The sequence below is a fragment of the Hylobates moloch genome, unplaced genomic scaffold, assembly GCF_009828535.3.
Source record: "Hylobates moloch isolate HMO894 unplaced genomic scaffold, HMol_V3 SCAFFOLD_7, whole genome shotgun sequence".
Classification (NCBI taxonomy): domain Eukaryota; kingdom Metazoa; phylum Chordata; class Mammalia; order Primates; family Hylobatidae; genus Hylobates; species Hylobates moloch.
In genome coordinates this window covers 13,639-38,983 of record NW_026652282.1, presented here as the reverse complement: position 1 = coordinate 38,983, position 25,345 = coordinate 13,639, and the positions used below count along the sequence as shown (strand labels likewise).

General features: G+C 45.0%; 1 protein-coding gene across 2 annotated transcripts in view; it reads right to left on the bottom strand.

Annotated features, from left to right (window-relative positions):
• The window catches only part of GYG2 (glycogenin 2), a 53,462-nt gene extending 32,037 nt beyond the window's left edge, over positions 1-21,425 (bottom strand). For both annotated transcript variants that reach the window (XM_058441469.1, XM_032756533.2), the window contains exons 1-3: positions 21,406-21,425; positions 20,188-20,322; positions 6,675-6,816 (exon numbers count right to left, since the gene is read on the bottom strand). In XM_058441469.1, coding sequence (XP_058297452.1) covers positions 6,675-6,816; positions 20,188-20,194 — 149 coding nt within the window. In that variant the 5' untranslated portion in view covers positions 20,195-20,322; positions 21,406-21,425. The remainder of the gene's footprint in view (positions 1-6,674; positions 6,817-20,187; positions 20,323-21,405) is intronic.
• Positions 21,426-25,345: the final 3,920 nt, after the last annotated feature.

Here is a 25,345-nt window from a genome sequence, read left to right as displayed (position 1 = left end):
GGCAGGAACAGGCCATTTTCACTTCTTTTGTGGTGGAATGTCATCAGTTAAGGCAGGAACTGGCCATCTGGATGTGTACATGCAGGTAACAGGGTATATGATGGCTTAGCTTGGGCTCAGAGGCCTGACATCAGTGTAATTCTTTCCCACCCACCTCTGATGGCATGAATCAGGTTTTCTTCAATCCCCGCATTTCCCATTAAGGCTCTGAAACTTGTACAAATCTTTTCTAGTTTCCTGGTGGTAACCACCTTTCAACTGTCAGCACACGTATTTAAGCTTATATTTTCTATCAAATATAAAGATAGTCATTATCTATGTCTTCTTCCCAGACGAAACAAAAACGTGAACATATGCTCATTCTCTTTCTTCTCTGCTCTTTCAATTACCTCCCATGTGAAATGTTAATTCCAGATTATTTTCGTAACTATGCACTAACACATTCAGACTTAACTCTGTTTTATACATTTATTTCTTCAGCACTGCTTCCTGTGTGCTCTCTTCTTTTTATTATTATTATTAGTAGTAGTAGGAGTATTTTGAGACAGGGTCATGCTCTGTCACCCAGGCTGGAGTGCAGTAGTGTAATCGTAGCTCACTGCAGCTTCAATGTCCTGGGCTCAAGTGATCCTCCCGCCTCAGCCTTCTGAGTAGCCGGGGCTACAGGCATGTGCCACTCAGCAATTTTAAACAAATTTTTAGTAAATACTCAGCAATTTTAAACAAATTTTTAGTAAAGATGAGATTGCACTATGTTGTCCAGGCTGGTCTTGAACTCCTGGACCCAAGCGATCCTCCCACTTCAGCCTCCCAAAATGCTGTGGTTACAGGCATGAGCCACGTGCTTGGCTACTCTTGCCTTTCTTGGATTACATTCCATTTTGCTGGAGTCAATCAACTAACTTTTTCCTCAAAGGTCTTTGAGGGATAAAATTTTTAACGTTTGCAAATTTGAAGTCTTTGTTTTGCTTTCAAATTACGGTACTAAAGCTGAATACAGAACTTTCATTTCAAAGTTACCTTGCACCAGAATTTTGAGACATCAATTGTCTCAAGCAGATTGATACAGAAGGGCATTTAGGATTTTTCTTCATTTTTGCTGCTCTGAAATTTTACCACTTTGTGTCTACATTTGAGCTTTCTTCATCCACTCTGCTCAATATCTGGAACACTTTCAATCTAAACTTTTTCTCAGAGCGGAAATATAATAGGAGTTACTTCTTTCTTTCTGTCTTTTCTTTTCTTTTCTTTCTTTCTTTTTCTTTCTCTCCTATTTGACAGATATTGAAGCTCTCGGACCTTTTCTCTCTCTTAGCATTTCTCTTGGACTCGACATTTATTTGTAAGATTTCACTGCTCTGTATTTAAGGTAACTATTTCTCTGAAAAAGTACGCTTCCTTCAGCAAATCTCCCTCTGCTTTTGGCCCAGTTATTTATGGAATTTATGGCATCTTCACCACAGTTGCGTAAAGATCTGGGCTGGGGGGAGGGCAAGAGAAACAGCACTCCACCTCACTACAAATGGCACTGCCATTTATGTCCTTACATCTTTTTGTTCAGCTCTGCTCATTTCCCTAAAATAAACTCCTGGAAGCAGAAGTATGTTTCATGAATACGATTAGTTTAAAGCTATAAACGCAGGCTCCTGGCGTGGTTTCCCTACAAGATCACTCCATAACACGCTTGCACCACGCGGCCTGGGGGAGGGGTGATCTCCCACCACCCACACCCCTGGTCATTCACAGTCATTGCTCACTGCTCGTCTTCCACTGCCCTGACCACCGCAGAGCGCCACCCCTCAATTCTCCCTATGACTGCGAAATATATAATAAAAGGTCCTACAAAACCTCAACCCAACCTGCAACACTGAACCTTCCCACGATCTCTGCCATGTTGTTTCTGAATATTTTAAAGTTCCTCTTGAGTAAAGCTTAAGTCTACTTTGATACAGGTAGGCAATAAGTAATAATTACATGATGGAAAATGCAGTATCCATCGCCTCAAGCATTTATCCTTTGTGTTGCAAGCAACTCAGTTATACTCTTTAACAGCATTTTTCTATACCCCCGTCCTCGCCGGCTTTTAAAATAAAACAGGGAACCTGCTGGATGTGCTATGTGCACCTTTGCACTCACTGATGCATTTTTGGACCTTAATATAGTCAGGCTTTTTTTTTTCCTTCTTTTTTTGACAGAGTCTCGCTCTGTCACCAGGCTGGAGTGCAGTGGCGCGATCTGGGCTCACTGCAACCTCTGCCTCCCAGGTTCAAGCAATTCTCCTGCCTCAGCCTCCCGAGTAGCTGGAATTACAGGCGCCACCACGCCGGCTAATGTTTTCTGTATTTTTAGTAAAGACGGGGTTTCACCATGTTGGTCAGGCTGGTCTCAAACTCCTGACCTCAAGTGATCCGCCCACCTCAGTCTCCCAAAGTGCTGGGATTACAGGCATGAGGCACCGCACCCAGCCAGTTGCTCGTGTCCAATACCTATTTTTGTATTTGTCTATCTTTGCTTCTGGCGTGCTAGAGACGAGCCCGTGCAAACCCCTCAAATGTTTTCAGAGTTCTTTGTATGTGATGCACAGTAAGAACCTCTCCGTTATAATATTGTCAATGTGGCCCTCCGTTTGTTTTATCTTTAACACATAGTATCTCTGACACACAGCAGTTCCGGTGTCCTCTTCCAACTTGTTTAATTTACAGCAGCATTTCCAGCTTTCAGATGAACAAAACATCCACGTGCATCAATATGTGGAGATATTTTTAGTTGTCACAATTGCCAAGTCCTGCCGGCATCTGGTGGGCGGAGCCCAGGGACACTGCTCAACACCCTACAGTGCACAGGATGCCCCACCACACGGAATCCTCCAGTCCTGGATAGCAGCAGTGCTGAGAAACTTTCATCGATTTTCTTCTAAGATTTCTCTATGTTCTAAATGTTTACCTCTATATTTATAATCTATGTAGATTTTATTTATTTATTTTGACAGAGTCTTGCTCTGTCACCCAGGCTGGAGCACGGTGGCACCATCTCAGCTCATTGCAACCTTAATGTCCTGGACTCAAGTGATTCTCCTGCCTCAGCCTCGCCGAGTAGCTGGGATTACAGGTGCCTGTCACCACACCCAGCTAATTTTTTTTTTTTTTTTTTGTATTTTTAGTAGAGACGGGGTTTCACCATGTTGGCCAGGCTGGTCTCGAACTCCTGACCTCAAGTGATCCACCTGCTTCAGCCTCCCAAAGTGTTGGGATTACAGGCATGAGCCACCGTGGCCAGCCTGGAATTCTTTTTGTTATATGTTTAGTTTTTATTTTAAAAGGATCTTATCATTGACTTTCTCTAACATATTAATGTGATGAATGACGTTAATAGGTTTTAAAATAATAACCTATCTTTGCTTTCTTAGGGTAAGCACTATTTATTTCTTTACTACAGGGCTAGAGTTGCCTTATTAACATCCTGTATTTGAGAGCTTTCTCAATCCAAATGTAAACACAATCAAACCTGTAAATCAAGTTTGGGTGTCAAGATTATAGCAGTTTCTTAAAATAAGGGAACATATTCATCTTTTGCTAGGCTCTGTGACAGTGTATGCAGCAGGGAAATTAATTCATCATGAGCAATTTAACAGAACTTCCCTTAAAATTGCCCATACCAGGGCCTTTCTACAAGATAAGCCTTTGGTAACGTTTTCAGTTTTTCTCATAGTTATTGTCAAACAAAAGGTTTCTATTTCTTCTGATCACAACAACCAACATCTCACCGATTTCCCTAGAAGGATCAAGCACTTCTTCAATACTCCCAGTGTTATTACTATAAAGGGTTCTATATAGTATTCACTTTTAAAACTGCCTCCAAATGACTTCTTTCTAATTTCAATTTTGTACATTTATGTTTTCTCAAAAGATTCATTTTTATTTGTTATTTTTCTTTTTAGAGAGAGGAGCTCACTCTGTTGCCCAGTCTGGAGTGCAGTGGTGTGATCATGGCTCACTACAGCCTCGAACCTCTGGGCTCAAACGATCCTCCCACCTCAGCCTCCTGAGTAGCTGGGACTACAGGTGCACACCACCACATCTGGCTAACTCTTTTTATTTTTTGTAGAGATAGGGTCTTGCTATGTCACCCAGGCTGTCTTGTCAAACTCCTGGCCTCACGCAATCCTCCCACCCTGGCCTCCCTGAAGATTTGTTAATCTAATCCTTGAATTTGTTTCTTGTTCCCAATTATTAGTTTTCTCATTTTATCTTTATGAATTTTTTGCTGCTGTTTGCTTTTTTAATATTATTATTTAAAAAATATTTGGGGCTGGGCACGGTGAGTCACACCTGTAATCCCAGCACTCTGGGAGGCCGAGGCGGGCAGATCACTTGAGGTCAGGCGTTCGAGACCAGCCTGGGCAACGTGGTGAAACCTTGTCTTTACTAAAAATACAAAAATTAGCCAGGCGTGATGTTGGATGCCTGTAATCCCAGCTACTCGGAAGGCTGAGGCAGGAGAATCACTGGAACCCAGGAGATGGAGGTTGCACTGAGCCAAGATCACGCCATTGCACTCCAGCTTGGACAACAGAGTGAGACTCTGTCTCAAAAATATATATATATATATATGTCTACATATATGTGTGTGTGTATATACATATGTATACATATACATATATGTATTTTTTTTTAATTTAAATCAGTGAAGAAATTATCCAGGTCAAATATATATATGAAATATTATATATATGTATATAATATATATATTTGAAATTATCCAGTTCAAATATATATGTATATATATATTTTAAATTTAAATCAGTGAAGAAATTATCCAGTTCAAATATATATATTTTATATGTATATACATATATATTTGAACATACATATACATATATATTTGAACATCTATAATACATGTATATATAAATATATACATGTATATATACATATATGTATATAAAATATATAGTTGGACATATATACATCATGTATATATAAATATAGACACGTACATGTACACATACATGTATGTATAAATATAGACATGTACATGTACACATACATGTATATATAATATAGACACATACATGTACACACGTATATATAAATATAGACACATACATGTATATATAGACACATGCATGTATATATAAATATAGACACATACATGTATATAAATATAGACACATACATGTATATATAGACACATACATGTATATATAAATATAGACACATACATGTATATGCACGCATACATGCATAAATATATACATACATACACATATATAGGTATATATACACACATACACACATATGTATATATACATCTATACACACATATGTATATATACATATATACACACATATGTATATATACATATATACACACATATGTATATATACATATATACACACATATGTATATATACATGTATACACACATATGTATATATACATGTATACACACATATGTATATATACATGTATACACACATATGTATATATACACGTATACACACATATGTATATATACATATATACACACATATGTATATATACATGTATACACACATATGTATATGTACATGTATGCACACATATGTATGTATATATATTTGAACTGGATAATTTCTTCACTGATTTACATTTTCTTTCTCGTACCACTGCAGTTGCTGTCTTTGCTTTGTATAGGTAGCACTCACATTGCAGTGATGTTCTGAAATAGTACCTAATTCAAGCTTTCATTTGTACCCGGATTGAGTTATTTAGTTTAAAATTTCCAGTTTAAAACGTCTGAGGACACACTGGTTGGTTTTTCCTTTGTGTGTTCTCTTTTTAGTTTAGCTATTAATGCCTGCATTTATTATTTCCTTGTCGAAGAATATGACATTCAATTCCTGCTACATCTACCACATTAAATGCCTCCTCATCCCATTCGTATAAAATCAGTTTTCCTAAGTGGTCCATGGTTGATGAAAGAAAAAGATTGTTGCTTACATAATGTATGACATTTAAGAGAAGCCTTATGCTTTATTCATTAGATGCATTTATTTATGTATTTGCTTTATTTGAGAATTAAAGACAAAGGGAACTATAAAAGGAAATCATAAAAAAAGACTCCTTGGCTGAGCGCCGTGGTTCATGCCTGTAATCCCAGCACTTTGGGAAGCCAAGCCGGGTGGACTGAGTGAGTCCAGGAGTTCAAGATCAGCCTAGGCAACGTGGCGAAACCCTGTCTCTACCAAAAATACAAAAAATAAAAATAAGAATAAAAATAGCCGAGCATGGGGGCACACACTTGTGGTCCCAGCTACTTAGAAGGCTGAGGAGGGAAGATCGCTTGAGCCCGGGAGGGAGAGGTTGCGGTGAGCCGAGATGGTACCACTGCACTGCAGCCTGGGCGACAGAGCGAGACCCTGTCTCAAAAACAAACAAACAAAAAAGAATTGAGTTTTCAGTTTCCATGGTTGGGAGAATGAACTGTAACCAAACCCAGTATTGTTTTTTAAAGTATTGTGAAGCCGATCACACACCTATATCTTCACATGATTCGAAGGTTCGTTACAAATGTCAGATGCCCTGTGAAGAAGGGCAGTCAGTCGTCGGAATAACTCCTAGGACCTCTTGGGGGAGAGGTGACCCTCCTTCTATAGGACCCAGCTGGGCACAAGCCGCATCTCTGAGCCTTACCTGAGCAGGCTGGACACCTGAGGAGTGATCAACACCACCAGCTTCCTCGTCAGCCTGTGTCTCCTCAGTGACTGCCCCAGGACCAGGGCGCCCTGGCAGTAGATGTCACTGGTGGCCAGTGTGACAAAAGCCTGATCAGTCACTGTGAAAATCAACAGAAACACCAGAGTTACACTCCTGAGGAACAGTAGGGGTGACGGGGCCATAGTCACCTCCCCTCCTCTCCCAAGATTCATGGCTTGGGCCAGACATGATGGTTCACACCTGTCATCCCAGCACTTTGGGAGGCTGAGGTGGCTGAATTGCTTGACCTCAGGAGTTTAAGACCAGCCTGGGCAACATGGTGAAACTCTGTCTCTACGAAAAATACAAAAATTAGCTGGGTGTGGTGGCAGGCCTACCGTTACAGCTACTCAGGAGGCTGAGGTGGGAGGATACTTGAGCCTGGGAGTTTGAGGCTGCAGTGAGCCATGATTGCACCACTGTACTCCAGCCTGGGAGACAGAGTGAGACCTTGTCTCAAAAAAAAAAAAAAAAAAAATCACGACTTGCAGTGAATATTCAGTATTCTAATTCACATACATGCTTCCTTTCATTCTAAACAAAACAAAACACAGGAGGAGTATGAAGGAACCTTAAACAAGGGACAAAGTCAACCCAACTGCTATGCCCATTTCCTGATGCTGCAATGCCATGGAAACTCATAGCTACTATCCTTTATTTTATGTTGTGTTTGACTCTTGAAAACCCACCCAAAGTGTTTAGATCTTAGGTGAAAACAAAAGGCAAAAAATGGAAGTGATGACTTGATGACCTGAGTTACAGCAAAGATATAACCCAACTCACTCAAAAGAATTGTGCTCTGGGCTAGGTGCAGTGGCTCATGCCTGCAATCCCAGTGCTAGGGTCGAAGAAGGGGGATCATTTGAGCCCAGGAGTTTGAAACCAGCCTGGGAAACACAGCAAGACCTCATCTGTACTGGAAAAAAAAAAATTAGCAAGGTGAGGTGGTACACGCCCGTAGTCCTAGCTACTTGGGAGGCTGAGGCAGGAGGATCGCTTGAGCACAGGAGGTCAAGGCTGCAAAGAGCCATGATCACACCACTGAACTCCAGCCTGGGCAACAGAGTGAGTCCCTGTCTCCAAAAAAAAGAAAAAAGAAAAAAGAAAGAAAGAAAAGAAAAGAATCGTGCTCCATACAGAAGCAGCCAAACATGTTATTTAAATTCTGGACAGACCATTTCTTACAAAGACTTCAAGTTCAACTCAGGGATGTATGAGGCGGTAGAGACAACATAAGGAAAAGTATATTGTTTCATTAGGCAGGATGTACTCAGTTTCCTAATGCCTCAATATGAGAGGAAGGAACTCTCACAGCAGATATAATTTACGGCAGTTTTAAGTCTCTGTGCACAAGACTGATGTGAACTTTGGTAATGACTTTTAAACCACTTGATTCTTGGGCACCCAAGCCCCTGTTGCCAGGAGAAAGACAACAGTCAGGAGGGCAGCCAGCAACGCCGAGAAGTCCCACACAGTGTGCAGCCCAGTGTACCGTCTATGGAAATTAAAATGCTCAGCATGTAGGCAACCACAGTGCCTTTCCCGGAAGTAGCACTCCAAGCAAAGCCAACCCACAATTCGCACTAAATGTAACAAACACAGGTGTCCCAGACGTGTGGCACAGGGCTGCCTCCTTGACCTTTACATTCCAATGGGGTAAATTCCAAAATGTGCCTGTTACAGCTGCTCCTGTAGACTCCTCCTCCCCACCCTTGAACGAAGAAAGAATGAGAATTCCTGACATCTCCATTGGGAGTGAGAATTACAGACAGCAAACGTTACAACTTAATGCTGTAGAACAAAAGATACCTGTCATCTGTCCATATCTATCCATCTATCCATCATCCATCCATCCATCCATCCGTCCATCCATCCATTCATCTATTTATCTATCATCTGTCTATCCATCCATCCATCTATCATCTATCATTGGATAATATCTATATTATCCATCTACCTATCTATCATCTATCTATCCATCCATTCATCCATCCATCTACCTATGATCTACCAATTCTCTGCACATCTATTTATTATCTATCTTACTATCATCTATATCTACCTATCCATCCATCCATCTATCCATCTGTCATATATCCATCCATCCATTGTCTATCTATCTATCCCTATCTATCATCTATACATCCAACCATCATCTATCTATCTATCCATCTATTCATCCATCCCTCCATCCATCATCTACCAATTCTCTGTACATCTATTTATTATCTATCTTACTATAATCTATCTTTATCATCTATCTATCCATCCTTCCATCTCTCTATCTCTATCATCTTTTCATCTATCTATCTATCTATCTATCATATATCTATCTATCCATCCATCCATCTATCATCTATCTATCCATCTATCATCTATCTATCCACCCATCCATATCATCTACCAATCCTCTTCACATCTATTATTTATTATCTATCTTACTATCATGTATCTCTATTATCTATCCAGCTATCTAATCCATGTATCTCTATCATCTATTTATCATATATCATCTATATCTATTTATCTATCATCTATATATCATCTATCATCCATCTATCTATCTCCATCATCTCTCTACCTATCATCTACCTATCATATATGTGTCCTCTATGTATCTACTTATTTATATCTATCAATCTTTCAATCATCTATCTGTCTACCTACAGTCTATAGATTAGAAATTATCTCTAGCACCATTATCTATAATCTATCTATAGTTTTCTTAGTTACTAGCTTTAAAATGATAATAATGGTGATTACTACTTCTTTAGACATTTCCAAAGGCCTGAGCTCTGATCAAAATTACTTCCCAAGAACAGGCGTAGCTGTCATGGACCCATTCAGCTGTCTGTAAGGCTCTTTTGTCTCTAAGCAGAGGACAGAGTTGGGAGAGGAAGCAGGCATTCGGGACTGATATCTGCAGAGGACAGAGTTGGGAGAGGAAGCAGGCATTCGGGACTGATATCTGCAAAGCCCAGAGCTGGCCAAGGTAAAGGTACTGTGTGAGCTTCACCCACAGACCTCAAAAATCACACAATGCCCAAAACAGAGCCAGAGATCCAATCCCCTACCCCATCCTCACCAGGGTTTCTCTGACCCATATCTTGAAAGAGTGTGGAGGCAGAAAGAATTACCAAGTAGAACCCCCAGTGTTGAGCCCTAAGTGTGAACATATTTCTAAGCAGCATAATGGGTATCCCCACACCTAAACATACAACCTGCTTAGAGCTTCACCTTTCCATGCAAACTCTCAAAAAATTAGTGGGAAATTAACAACATAAAACAAACCATTTTAAAGTGCACAAGGGACTCGCATTTAGTCCATGCGCAATGTTGTGCAACCACTACCTGCAGGCAATCCGAGGACATTCTCATCACTCCAAAAGGAGGCCCTGTACCCATTACGCAGTCACTCCCCATTCTGGCAACCATGAGTCCGCTTTCTATCTCTACATTCCTATTTTGGATATTTCCTATAAATGGAATCAAACACTATGCAGCCTTTTGAAAATGGAATAATTTTATATTTCCTTTTTATTTATCACAGTAAATTTCACATGACATAAAATTCGCCGTTGTAAAGAACACAATTCATCACAATGTTGTACACCCACCACCTCTATCTAATCCTGGGACATTTCATCACCCCAAAAAGAGACCCTGCACTCATTAAGGAGTATCTCCCCTTTCTCCCTTCCCTAGCTTGTGACAACCACCAATCACTTTTTATCTCTGTGGATTTGCCTGTTCTGCATATTTCATGTAAACGGAATCAAGCGTCATATGGCCTTTTGTGTCTGACTTCTTTCCATCAGCATGATGTTTTCAAGGTCAATCCATTTTCGTCAATTCAATCACATAATTAAAAGTGTAAACCGGGAATCTTTCACGCAAAGATGGTGGATGCGGAGCTCCTAGTTTCTCTTTCCTTCCTCCTGAGATAAAAGGAGAACAAACTAAAAAGTGTGCTAAGGAAGGCAAGTGTGAACCCCAAGCCAACGAACAGGCAGGAGAAAACCGTCAGCCAGTCAGAGAAACTGGAGAAGTCACTGAAATGCTGCAGAATTCTCAGAGGCCAAATATATCCATCACCAGGGGCAAAATCAGATAATAGGATCTACTCTAAAGGAAACAAAAAGCCCAAGAAAAAAATAATTACCATCACACAGAAGTGGAATTCCCAACCTATAACATAATCTTGACAAATTCAGACAAGTCGGCAACCCTTGCAAGTGGGCACAGCTCAGCTGACATTCCTCATTTTTATACATGTAGATATAAACCATTACCAGGTATTTGAAAAACACCTTCACCACAAAAGAGAAAACTGAAAAGTTACGGGGTGGAATGGGAAGAACCCCAGAAATACCAGACAGTTCATGGAATAGAAATTCAAGGAACAGACGGGCAGACATAAAAATTCTGACTGCACCAATTACTATTCTTTCAAAAGATTAGGGGGAGAGGGATACATCTATAAACCAAGAATTGAATACTATAGAAAAGATCACTCCAAGGATAAGACATAGTTATTAGAAGTTAAAAATATGATTTGCTGAAATGAAAACGAAATAACAGAAGGTTTGGAAAACATCATTGAGGACATCTCTCAGAAAGTAGAATAAAGGGACAAGTGGAAAATTTCAGAAAGCTAGAAGCCTACAGGAGTGATTCAGAAGGTTCACCAACATGAGTTTCAGAATAAGAGAATAGAAAAAAAAATAGAGAGAAGAAAAGTTTTCAAAGAAATTAAACAGGAAATGTTCTCAACAGCAGAAAGTCAGTCTTTAGATTTAAAAAGCCCAGAGAGTATGCAGCAAAAGAGAAAGAAAAAGAAAAAAGAAAGAAAGAGAGAGAGGAAGGAAGGGGGGGGGAGGGGAGGAGAGAGGAGAGGAGAGGAGGGGAGAGAGAAAGAAAGAAAGAAAGAAAGAAAGAAAGAAAGAAAGAAAATCAACAGTCCTTTTCCTGACAACATGTTCCTGGAATTTAAAAACACCAAGGCTAAGGAGAACATCGTGAAAATGCCAAGAAAATGAAAGTAAAATAAAAATACAGGTCAATCCTATTAAGGATGAGACTGAGACTTCTTATCACGAATAGTAGACACTAAAACAAACCACCATATCTAAACTCTGAGTGCAATGGTCCTCAACCTAAAATTGTATACCCAGACCAAATAGCTAATTTTCTATACCCAGGCCAATTAGCACATCTGCTGCACATTTGTCTACCACGTACCATTTCTCAGGCAGTTATTTCAGCATGTGTTTCATACTAAGAATGGACTTGTATTCATTTAATCTTAAATTTTTTTTTTTTTTTTTTTTTTTTTTTGTACATGCCTGTAGTCCCAGCTACTTGGGAAGCTGAGACGGCAGGATTGTTTGACCCAGAAGTTGGAGGCTGCAGTGAGATATAATTGTGCCACTGCACTCCAGCTTGGGTTACAGAGCAGAGCCCTGTCTTTAAGAAGAAAATGTGTGTGTGTGTGTGTGTGTGTGTGTGTGTGTGTCATTTCAAAGTGGATGGCAAAGTAAAAAATAAGATAAATCAAATCATATATATTATGAAAAGAATCATCAGCAGGCCGGGCGCGGTGGCTCACGCTTGTAATCCCAGCACTTTGGGAGGCCGAGGTGGGCGGATCACGAGGTCAGGAGATCGAGACCACGGTGAAACCCCGTCTCTACTAAAAATACAAAAAATTAGCCGGGCGTGGTGGCGGGCGCCTGTAGTCCCAGCTACTCGGAGAGGCTGAGGCAGGAGAATGGCGCGAACCCAGGAGGCGGAGCTTGCAGTGAGCCGAGATCGCACCACTGCACTCCAGCCTGGGCGACAGAGCGAGACTCCGTCTCAAAAAAAAAAAAAAAAAAAAAGAATCATCAGCAAAGTAATGTCAAACTGAAAACAAAGTGCCATTTACAATTTTTAGCCTTTCATTGGCAATATTAAGATTTCTTTGTAATCTCCAATGTATAGATTATTGAAATCTGAGGAACCATGTTTAAGGACCCTGTGAATTAAAGAACAGAAAGGAAAAGGAGTGCATCCTTTGGGAACTACAATGACAAAGGGAAGAGAAGTCCCGAGACGGGGGGCATTGTTTAGGGATTTCCTCCTGAGCCGACTGTTCTGTCCCATCTGAGATGCTCAGAGGAATTGGTTCCCCTCTGAACCTCACCACTGAATCCGAGCATGAGGGCTAAATCACACTCCAAAGGCCATGCTTTGGGATTTTCCTCCAGAAACAGATGACTGAGGTTAGACCTCGCTATTTCGATGCTTGGTCCTGCAAGAGCAAGCTTTGCAGAATATTTGCCGTGCCAACTCCTATACCCCAGTAAGGAAGTGTCCACTGTTTCCAGTCCCACGTACTGACCTGCGCTCTTAAGGAGCGGTGAGGAAGAACAGAGAATGTATAAAATGAAACTTGGCATCATCTGACCTGGGTCATGAGCTCCACCGGGTAGATTCAGATCCCTGTTACCCACCTCCTAGGTCTCCCCAAGAGTCCCAGAAGCCTCGTCTGTGCAGAGCGTTTATGACATGAATTCTGGGGTAAGGAAAAGTCCACTTGCCTCCAATCCCACATTCTACTCTTGCATAACTAACCTGAGATCTTAACCAAGAGGCACAACAGAAAATGTTGGGTTATGTTGTTGGTTATGTTGTTGTGGTGGTGGTTTTTGAGACAAGGTCTCCCTCTGTTGCCCAGGCTGGAGTGCAGTAGTATGATTTCAGCTCACTGCAGCCTCGACCTCCTGAGAGCAAGCAATCCTCCCACCTCAGCCTCCTGAGTAGCTGGGACCACAAGTGCACACCACTACATCCAGCTATTTTTTATATTTTTGGTAGAGACAGGTTATGTTGCCCAAGCTGGTCTCGAACTCCTGGGCTCAGGCGATCTACCCGCCTCAGCCTCCCAAAATGCTGGGACTACAGGTGTGCTTCTGTGCCTGGCCCTTTTTTTTTTGACAGGGTCTTGCTCTGTCTGCCACCAAGGCTGGAGTGCAGCGGCAGCATCACAGCTCACTGAAGCCTGGAACTCCTGGGCTCAAGCTATCCTCCTGCCTTGGCCTCCTGAGTAGCTGGGACTACAGATGCTCACCACCACACCTGGCTAATTTATTTTTAATTTTTCTGTAGAGATGGGGTTTCTTGCTCTGTCACCCAGGCTGGTCTCAAACTCCTGGCCTCAAGCAATCCTCCCATCCTGGCCTCCCAAAGTGCTAGGATTACAGGTGTGAGCCAGCCACCGCACCAGACTAGAAAACATTTAAAATGGGTCTCTGCATCAGCCACCCTGAGCCACAACTTCCCTCCTTTGCATTCTTTGCTCCACCCTGTAGATTCTGGTCCCTGTTATCTGTCTCCTCGGTCCTTAAAAACCACATTTTCTCCCCCAACACACAGTGAAAGCCATCAGCTGCCCTGAAAGCCAACCCAACACCAGTGGTTTTCTCATTGTCTGCAAATGTAAGCTGGGTCCAGACTGCTCGTCATCTCACCCCCCACACTCAGTCCCCACGTCCAGCTCAACCCCTCTGGGTCTTCAAGCACATCCTATGATGTGTGCTACTACCATGGGGCTACTACCATTCCCTTAACTCACCTGGAACTCGCTCTCCTCCCAGCACATGGTGGCCGTGGGAAAGACCACCCATCCCTCAGGGATCTTCCTGCAAACCCTGCTCCCCAAGACGACCCTTCTCATCACAGTCCCTCACCTCCTATGACACAGGACCCTTCATCTCTTGTGCCATCTTACCTGCCGTGGTCACTTTGCTTACTGGTGGGCTCATCACTGACTCCTTTCCTCTAGCAAACCCATGAATGAGCTTCCTGGGGCTGCTGTGAGAAAGTGCCACATGCTGGGAGACTTAAAAAACACACATTTACACTCTTACAGGTCTGAAGGCCAGGATTCCAAAACCAAACTCTAGAGAAGGGTCCTTCCTGCCTCTTCCAGCTCCTGGTGGCTCCAGATGTCCCTGGGCTTGTGGCCACATCACTCCAATCTCTGCCTCCATCTCCACATGGCCTCCTCCGTGTCTGTGTCTCTTCTTCTGTCTCTTAGAAGGACACCTGTCATTGGATTTAGGGCCCACCCAAATATTCCAGGATAATCTTATCTTGAGATGCTTAACTAATTACATCTGCAAAGACCCTATTTCCCAATAAGGCCTGTAAATCTAAACTAAAATTCTAGGCCTCGCAACTACCTAATTGGCCAAGGGCATTCCAAAGTTAACCTGAAAAACAAGTTCAGGCCATAATGAGGAGAGGGTCAGACATGCCTCATCATACCCTCCTCCATTTTGGAATTCAGGAAAAGCTGACCACCATAAACATCCACACAGACCTCAAGTCTGATGAGAAACATTTACAATCTATTCTCTCTGAAGCCTGCTACCTGGATGCTTCATCTGCGTGATAAAACCTTGGTCTCTACAACCTCTTATCATAACCCAGACGTTCTCTTCTATTGATAATAACTCTTTCGACTAATCAGAGCATTTAAAACTCTACCTATGACCTGGCATCACCCCCTGCAACCCCCTTGCTTCAAGTAGTCCCACCCTTTCAGATCAAAGCAATGTGTATCTTACATGTATTGATTGATGTCTCATGTCTCTCTGAAATGTGTAAAAGCAAGCTGTACCCCGACCGCCTTTGGCCCATGTTGTCAGGACCTCCTGAGGCTGTGTCACGGGCATGTCCTTAACCTTGGCAAAATAAACTTTCTAAATTGACTGAGACCTGTCTCAGATACTTTTGGGTTCGCAGGTCCCATTCACAGCTTCTGGGGGGACATGAGTTTTATGGGGGACACTGCTTACCCCAGTCCACAGTGCTGTGCCATAAGCTGCCCACACAAGGGCATCTGCTTAGAGAAAGAGTGAAGGATTGAAGCTGGAGGCAGAAGACAAGGTGAAGGGGCGGAAGATGTCTACGTGGGCCTAATGACGTGCTTTCAGTGCATTACATGTTCACTGTGGGTTCACGTCCCAGGCAATTCCCAGGCACGAGAATCTGCTAGGTGCTGGGCCCTGCAGCTGACAAGGTACAAGCTCTGTCCTCAGACACCCACAGCTCCATGAGAAACATCAGCCCTAAGAAATGGGTGTTTCAATACTGCAAAGCAAGTCCTGTGGCTGGCAGCAGTTTTTGAAAGGGCACCATCCAAGCTCAGGGATAAATGGCCAGGAAGAACTTACCCATCAAGAAATCAGTGGATCAATAAACAAGAATGAGTATGGCTCCCATCCATCCAGGAGTGTCTAGATGGGGCTTACCTATGCGCTACCATTAATTCCCTTTCCAACACAGAGATGTGCTTCCAAAACAAGTAAACCGGGGCTTCAATGATTAATTAAATGTCTGAGGTCACCTCTGACTCCAACACCAACAAAAGCCCTCAAAATAGCTACTCTCTCCTGCCTCCAATAAGAAACTGAACTAAAAATAATAAGCAAAGAAGGAAGAGGCAGAAAAAGTCCACGAGCCAAGGCCAGAGGTGGAGATGATAGGTGGCATGCTGCATCCTGCATCCCTCACAGCGTAGCAACAGCAGCTGAAGAACAAGGACCCACGGGAAGAGATGGGGTCAGAGGGCCCGGATTACGAAGGTGATATGCAGCCTTTTCTATTACCCTGAGGCTTACGAGGAGCTATTCGAGGGTTCCAAGACCTGTAAGAAGGTCTCATCTCCATTGCCAGGGAGGGCCCTCTGGCTGTCTAGAGAAAAGGATGATGCAAGTGAATTGGCCCAAAGCAAGGTGCAGAGGACAACACGGAGGAATGGCAAAGTGATCAGTGATTGATCGTCACCTGTGCTGGTTTTATAGTTCTTCATGAGGGCATCAGTGACAACTAAGAGAAATGGCAAAGCGATCAGTGACTGATAACCACATGCATTGGTTTTTTACCCCTTCATGAAGATCTCAGTGACAACTGAAAGAAATGACAGTGATCAATGATTGATAACCATGTGCACAGCCTTTTTATCTCTTCATCAGGACATGAGTGACAACTAAGCGAACTGGCAAAGTGATCAATGATTGATAACGATGTGAGCTGGTTTTTTTAATCTCTTCACGAGGATCTCAGTGACAACTGAGAGAAACGGCAGAGTGATCACTGATTGATAACCACGTGTGCTGGCGTTATAGCTCTTCATGGGGACCTCAGGGAAAACATTATGATTAATGGGTGTTATAGACGGATGATAACCCATCCTGAAATGCCTAGGATGAAACCCTAACCCACAGAACCTCTGAATGTGTCTGTATTTGAAGATGGGGTCTTTAAAGAGGTGATTACGGTAAAATGAGGTCACTAGGGTGGGCCCTAATACAGTAGCACTGCTGGCCTCATTACAAGAGGAGATGAAGACACAGACACACACAGAGGGATGACCTTGTGGGGATACAGAGAAAGACCACATCTATAAGCTAAGGAGAGAGGCGTCAGGAGGAACCAGCCCTGCCCACACCCTGATCTCAGATTTCCAGCCTCCAGGACCGTGGGAGAGTAAACGTCTGTTGTTTAAGCCGCCCAGTCTGTGGGACTTTGTTATGGCAGCCCCAGCAGAAAAACACAGTAGTATTCAAATAAATGAGTTATCCTATTATGGGCTGAATTGTGCACCTCCGAAATTCATATATGAATATCATAACCTCCAGGACCTCAGAATGTCACTGTATTTGGAGATGGGGTCTTTAAAGAAGAGATTAAGATAAAATTAAGTCACTAGGGTGGGCTCTGATCCAATAGGATTGGTGTCCTTCTAAGAAAGGAGATTAGGCCGAGCACGGTGGCTCAGGCCTATAATCCCAACACTTTGGGAGGCCAAGGCAGGTGGATCACCTGAGGTCAGGAGTTCGAAACCAGCCTGACCAACATGCAGAAACCCCATCTGTACTAAAAATACAAAAATTAACTGGGCATGGTGGCGGGCACCTGTAATCCCAGCTACTCGGGAGGCTGAGGCAGGAGAATCGCTTGAACCCAAGAGGCCGAAGTTGCAGTGAGCCGAGATGGCACCATTGCACTCCAGCCTGGGCGACAGGAGCAAAACTCCCTCTCAAAAACAAACAAACAAACAAACAAAAGAGGCGATTAGGACACAGACACACACAAAGGGAAGACCCTGTGAGGCCCAAGCCCAGGAGAGAGGCCTCAGGAGGAACCAGCCCTGACCACACCTACCTTGATCTCAAACCCAGAAGAGAATGCAGACAGGGCTGCATTTAGGGTGAGAGTTTTATGGAACTACTGGATACCCTGTTTCTCTCTTTGGTTTAGAGTGGGGGGAATACTGACCACAGTCACACAATGACAAGACAACACCTGTTGGCACAAGAGCTCTCTCCAGCAACAAGGGATCCGAGACTCAGACTTTTGCTTTGGAACAAAAATGTGCACCTCCTGAAGGTTAGCCACTTCCCATCCAGGACACTGTAAAACCCATCTAAAGTGCAAAGACAGACCAGCAGATTGAAATAGAACAGAAGATGAAACGTTGATTGACAGGGCTTAGCTTCCACATCGCCTTGCCTTGAAGAAACAACTGGTGATCAAGTCCTGGTGCGGTGCCAGAGAACATCCACAATTATCCAATGCTACTGCATTCAAAGAGGGAGTTTCCACTCCACGTGCCACTGCGGCGGACACTTTCAGCAACAGCACGGAGTGGAAAAACAGCAAGAAAACCTGTCACTGCACTACAGCCCACAAAAAGGAGACATTGTCACAAAATCAAGTCCAGCCTGGAGATTACAGTGGCTGAGAATTTTATGAATCTGTGACAACAGTTTCTTTCTACCCCTTGCCTGCCCCCCTGCACTCAAGGAATCTTCTGATCACCCCTCAAAATAACCTTAGCAGCTTCCTTCTCAGCCCTTTTCTACTCAAAGGTGGTTTTTATTTTCTGCAAAGAGTTGAGTCTTCTCTTCTGGCACGAGGCTGACCAAGATGTATGCGAATGTCCGTCTTGAATGCTGCTATTATACAGACCCTAGCAGGCTTGGGGAAACGTGTGGCTTTCACTTTAGAGAGCTCCAAATGTGTCCCTAGAACAGAGAATCTTTTCTGCCATTCCTTGGAACAGACTCTTCCAGATGAAAACAGCCCTTAAGATCCCTGCCCCGACAATTTTCGTCTCTAAGTCCAGAGTGGGAAAAAACAAGAGAGAAGCAGCTCTGTGATTTACCAAATCTCTCCTCTGAACAAAAAAGTCATCTGTTCTGTTTGTGTGTTTTAAATTGCACTCATGGCCAGGCGTGGTGGCTCGCGCCTGTAATCCCAGCACTTTGAGAGGCCAAAGGAGGAGGACTGCTTGAGCCTAGAAGTTCAAGCCCAGCCTGGGCAACATAGCAAGACCCTGTCTCTACAAAATTTTAAAAATATACATTTAAAAATAAATTCATAAAATGCACTCATGAATGATCCAGTGTGGTCTGGTACAAGAAGGAGGTGTCTTAATGATTTAATGATAAAAAATAGAAACAGCATCTTTCTTATGGGACGAGGTTACACTCTATGTTCACATATCTAGGCCTCTGAAGTCAACCGGTCTATCTGATGTCCACAAAACCCAAGGGCAGGGAGATGGGGCTCACCGGTCCTTGGGGGGCAGGCCTTTCCTGCCATTCCTGCCAGCCAGCCCTCTGCCTGCAGGAGGATTAACCTGGATTCTTATTTCGTTGTTGTTGTTTTTTAGAGACAGGGTCTCACTCTGTCACCCAAGCTGGAGTACAGTGGTGCAATCATAGCTCACTGCAGCCTCAAACTCCTGGGCTCAGGACCCTCCCACCTCAGCTTCCCTAGTAGCTGGGACTACAGGCAGGGGCCGCAATGCCCAGCTGATTTTTAAATTTTTTTCCTAGAGATGTGGTCTCCCTATGTTGCCCAGGATGGTCTCAAACTCCTGGCCTCAAGCAATCCTCCCGCCTCAGCTTCCCAAAGTGCTGGGATTACAGGCCTGAGCCACCCAGCCGGGCCATCCCTGTATCTGTACTGGAAACAGAAATTAAAACCGTGGTCTGAGTTCTAAGAACTCAAGGCAGCCTCTTCCCAGAGCTTTAGGACCATTTCAGGAGAACAGACTTCTTCCCATTGGCCTTCCAGGCAGTGACAGTCTCAGGCAGTTCAATGCTATTCCCAAGAAACAAGCCCATTGAAAGTTTCAGGACTATATTTTACGAAAGGAAACTGGCGAAATCCCAAGGCCCCCTTCACTTGCTGTAAATCACCCCCTCCCAGCAGCTGAGGCTGGTATCTCCATTCCCTCCAGCCCCAGAGAGACCTGGGCGAGGCAGTGGGGGGAGACTCGGGGTTTGGGGCAATCCTGCGGTCAAAGTGGGGTTCTCCCCAGTACAGACCAATCTCTCACCCAAGCCAGTAGGAACAGGCAGGCTGAACTGAAGGAGCTTGAGCTACTCACCCGACATGGTCAGTGGCGCCACGGGCAGTGGGCGCGGACCTGCAGACCTGCGCCCCGGAGCAGTGGGTGGACTTCCTCGCCACGAACCCGCAGAGCAGAGGCGCTGTCTCCGGGAATCCGCGTGGATTTCCAGGCCTGGGGGCGACAGCGTGGCAGTCTCGACACCCTCGGCTGCAGGCCCCGCCGGTGTCACCCCCGGCCTCCTACCCACTCCATGTCACCTGCGCCCCACGGGGCCCCTGCCTCCCCCGATGCCCCTGCGACCTCCACGCCCCGCACTTCCTCCTTGGCGCTCCAGGTCAGCCTCGTGCCCTCTGGCCAGGGGCCCCTTGACCCCCTGTCCTCCCCACAGTCACCTGCGACCCCGCTGCGTCTTAACACCCATGCGCCCAGCAACGACACCGCCCCCGGGACACCACCCGACCTCAGCGGTGTCAGCAGCTGCCCCGCCGCCCCGCGCACCTGCCTGGAGTTCTGGGCATCCTCTTCCTCCACCCCAGCTGGCGCCCCCCGGTCACCCCTCTCCACTCCGTGGACCACCCCTGCGCTCCCGGACCCCAGTATCTGCACCTCCTCCGAGCTTGGGCTGCCTCTGCCCGCGTCCCCCGGCCAGGTGCCCCCTCCCCCGTCACCCCAGTGCCGCCCCCTGGCCTACCCCTGCGCCTCTCGCCGCCCCTCCTCCCCGACCGGGCCTGCCGCCCATCCTCCCCAAGCGCCCCGAGCCCCCTCCACGCTCTGCACCTCCCTCTACCCAGCGCTCCCGCAGCCTCTGCCTTGGGCCCGAGGCCCCCTCCCCAAGCCTCCCAGCCCTACGCCCCCGCCCCCGTCTGTCCTCCGTACTGGGGCAGCCTCCGTCTCCCCGCGCCCCGCGGCGCCTGGACGGCCTGTATTCCCCAGCACTCGGTGCCCTGGCTCGGCGCACTCACCCCTAAGCGCTCCTGGCCTACCCCCGCGCCCCGCACCCCTCCCCTCCTTCGCGCTTGGGCAACCTCTGACCTCCAGCCCCCCGCGCCCCTCGCCCCTCCTTTGCACTCCAGTCCGGCGCCCCTCCCCCAGCCCCATCCTCCGCCTCTGGGTTGCGCCCCCGCCCCGCTGTACGCCACCCACCCTCGAAACCTCCTAGGCGTTCGGGCAGCCTCTGCGCCCCCCGGTCCCCCGCCGCGCCCAAGCCTCCTCCACTGCCCACGGTCCCCCGCAGCCCCCTACAGCCTCCCGCACCTCTTCCGCGCTCTGGCTGCCTCGGCCCAGGGCCGGCGCTGGAGGCCCCGAGGGCAGCGATTGGCCTCTGTCCGGAAGCCCGGCCCCGCCTCCGCCCAGCCCCCGCGGGCGCGGGTCCTCTCCTCCGCCCTGCAGCCCCTGCCGGCAAGCCCGCGCGCCGCCTGGTGCCCAGCCCCGGCTGCCGGGGAGAGAGACCCGGGAACCGCCGAGGGCTGCGATCCACGCCCGCGCCCCGCCCCTCGCCCGCCGCGGCCCCTTCGGCAGTCGGCGGTTTCTAGGTTTGGACAGTTAACCTTTAATCAGCCGGCCCCAAAGTAAATGTTTGCGATGACTTAAGGCCCTGGGCCCAAGGCCAGCGCGCAGCCCGAGTGGAGGCCGCTCTGGAAGCCTCCCAGAGGAGAAGGCAGGGCTCATACACGATCTTGTTGAATGCATGAAAAATGCACGTGCGCATACTTGCACGCATGAATGAATGAATGAATGAGTGCACGAAAGAGAGAAAAAATGAGTGTTCAGGCCTCAGCTGTTGAATGCATAGCGAGTGAGTGACTGGCTATACGCACGCGGTGAGTGCATGTATGCGTGAATGCATGTGAGGCGAGAATGAACAAACAACTACTCGTGACTGAGCGAGCGAGGAAATGAATGAACCAGTGAATCAACGTTTGCGCCAAGGAGGGAATGAATGCATGAGTTGAAGGCATGAATGAGCCAATGCATGTATGAATGAATTTAGAGATACATGCATGAATGGAGGAGTGACTGTGTGGAAAAAATAGGTGAATGCATGCATGCATGAATGAAGGCATGAATCCATGAATGAGTGAATGAATGAGTTGAATGCATGAATGATTGAGTGAACAAGTGAATTCATGCATGCATAGTGCATGTATGGGTGAAAGGTGAATTCATGCATACGTGAGTGAATGCATGAATAAGTGAACAAGTGAACTTATGCATGCATGAGTGACTGCATGAGTGAATAAACAAGCGGATTCATGCCTGCATGAGTGAGTGCATGAATGAGTGAACAAGTGAATTCATACGTGATTGAGTGCGTGAATGACTTAAGAAGTGAATTCGTGCATGTATAAGTGCATGTATGAGTGAGTAAACAAGTGAATTCACGTACGCATGAGTGCATGAATGAGTGAACAAGTGAGTTCACGCCTGCATGAGTGAGTGTATGAATGAGTAAATAAGCGAATTCGTACAAGCATGAGTGAGTGCATGAATGAGTGAGTGAACAAGTGAGTTCATGCCTGCGGGAGTGAGTGAATTCATGCATGCAGGATTGAATGAGAATGTGAAGGCATGCATTTATACAGGGATGAACGTGTGTGTGAGTGAATGAAGAGGATACATGACAAGTGAATATGTGGATGAATGAATGAGTGAATAAATATGTATAAGTACATGAATGAGCTGAACAAACTAACGTGTGTGTTAATGCACACACACAGGTGAATGAGTGAAGACTGCATACACTTCAGGAATTAATGTATTATGTGTGAGTGAATGAATGAATTGAATGCATGCACAAGTTAATGGATGCATGAATGAATAAGCGAAAGTGTGAATGCATGCATGCATGAGTGAATTAAGTGAATGAATCAATGAATGTGTGAATGCAAGCACGTATGAGTGCATGAGTTGAATGAGTGATGATTGTGTGAGTGCATGCATGTATGAGTTGAATGAGTGATGATTGTGTGAGTGCATGCTTGTATGAGTGTACGAGTCGAATGAGTGAACTTACTTGGAGAAGAGCCTTCACATGTCCATCCGAAAGAGACAGCAAAGGAACCCAGATTCTTGCCGAAACTGTCAATGGCGATCAATGCAAGCTACAGTCAGGCCTTCCTGATCTAGATTAATACCTAGGATGATCGATGGTCTGTGGATACCAGGCACTGTGCTGAGGGCTGTTCCTGCATCAGCTCAGCCTTGGGGACAGGTATCGGTGGTGTTTTTAGCTCTACTTCATAGATGGGCCCAGAGCTGTAAATAAACAGTGGAGGCTATCTCTGACCTCCAGCAGGCTACATGCAAGAATTTAACTCATGACTACTGGGGCTTTGTAAGATATCTGCAGGGCATATTAAGCATCAAGAAGGCATCTTTATTTATTTTTTTATGTTATTACAACATGGTTTTTTTCTGCATTCATTTGTTTTAAACAGGTTGACATATCCAATTTTACTGATTTATTTTATTTGTGTAAGTTTATGGGGTAAAGTGCAATTTTGTTACATAGATATACTGAGTTGTGGTGAAGTCTGGGTTTCCAGGGTAAGCATCACCTGAATAGTGTACATGGTACCTATTAAGTAATTTCTCATTCTCCACCATCCTCCCACTCTCTCACCCTTCTGTATCTCCAATGTCTATTAATCCACTCTCTATGTCCATGTGGACATATAATTTAGCTCCCACTTATGAGTGAGAACACGTGGTAATTGACGTCCTTTTTCTCAGTTATTTGACTTAAGATAATGGCCTCCAGTTTCATCCATGTTGCTGCAAAAGATAGAATTTCATTCTTTTGCATGGCTGAATCTGATTCCATTGTACACATAAATCACATTTTCTGTATCCAATCACCTGTTGATGAGCACCTGGGTTGACTCCATATCTTTGCTACTGTGAATGGTGCTGTAATAAACATATAAGTGCAGGTGTGGTTTTGATATAATGACTTGTTTTCCTTTGGGTGAATACCCAGTAGTGGAATTGTTAGATCAACTGGTAGATAAAATTTTAGTTCTTTGAGAAATCTCTGTAGCATTTTCCATAGGAGGTCCACTTTTAAATCCGTCCAGCCTCTGAGGCATTGGGGAAATCCTTAGGTGCCAAGAAGTGCCCCTAAGAGTCCCCTTTGCCAGTATGACCTCAGTTTTCTATCCTCTGGATGCCAGCCCCAAAGAAGAGAAATGCCAGGATGAAGCCGGCCCCTCCAAGGAAGTCTCAGTTCTTGTGCAAGGAAGGGGAGACTCTCCCAGCTTCTGTGCTTTCTCCTTGTTGGCTCCAATAGTCGCCAGATGTCTGCACAGCCTCGTGCTGCCAACTCGTTCCATGGGGCCTGTGTTGGCTTCTCATTGCTCCAGCAGGGAAACCGTGGAGTGCTGTGCTCTTGCTCTGGGTAAGGGAGGGTCCTCCTACGGGAAAGGGTCTTATGAGTGTTCTAACAAGAGGTGCATTTACAAATGACTCAGACAGCTCCTGCCTCCTGGACTGTTCAGAGTGATGTGATTGTCAACCTGATCCCTTTCCCAAGGTTAGACGGAAGTTACTACTGGAGTTTTCCCCAAGGCGTTTGTGGCATTCAGGGCTGGACTCTCTGTGGTCGGGTGTCCTGTGCACTGTAGGGTGTTGAGCAGCGTCCCTGGGCTCCATCTGCCAGGTGCCATTGGCACACTTTCCAGTAGTGACAATTAAAACTGACCTCAAACATTGCACAGTGACCCCTGGTAGGAGCAGGGGCAGAATCATTCTTAGGCTGTGAGCCACTGTTTAGATAGATGATAAATAAATAGATAGGTAATGGATAGATAAATAGATCAGTAGATGCATGATAGATGATACATAGGTAGATGATAGATGAGATAGGATGGATGGACAGATAGATGATAGATAGGATGGAGAGATAGACAGGTGATAAATAGATGATAGATACAGAGATACATAGATAGACACATAGCTGGAGATAGATGATAAATAGATAAGAGATTGATGATGATGATGAAGAAGATAGACAGGAAGACAGATATTAGATAAATGATAGATAATAGATAAATAATGATGATGGATGATGGATGGCTAGATGTATAGACATAATAGATAAATGATACATAGGTAATAGATAAATGATGATGGATGAATGGGTGGATAGATGGATACATAGATAGACAATAGATAGAGTCTTTCTCAACTTTATCAC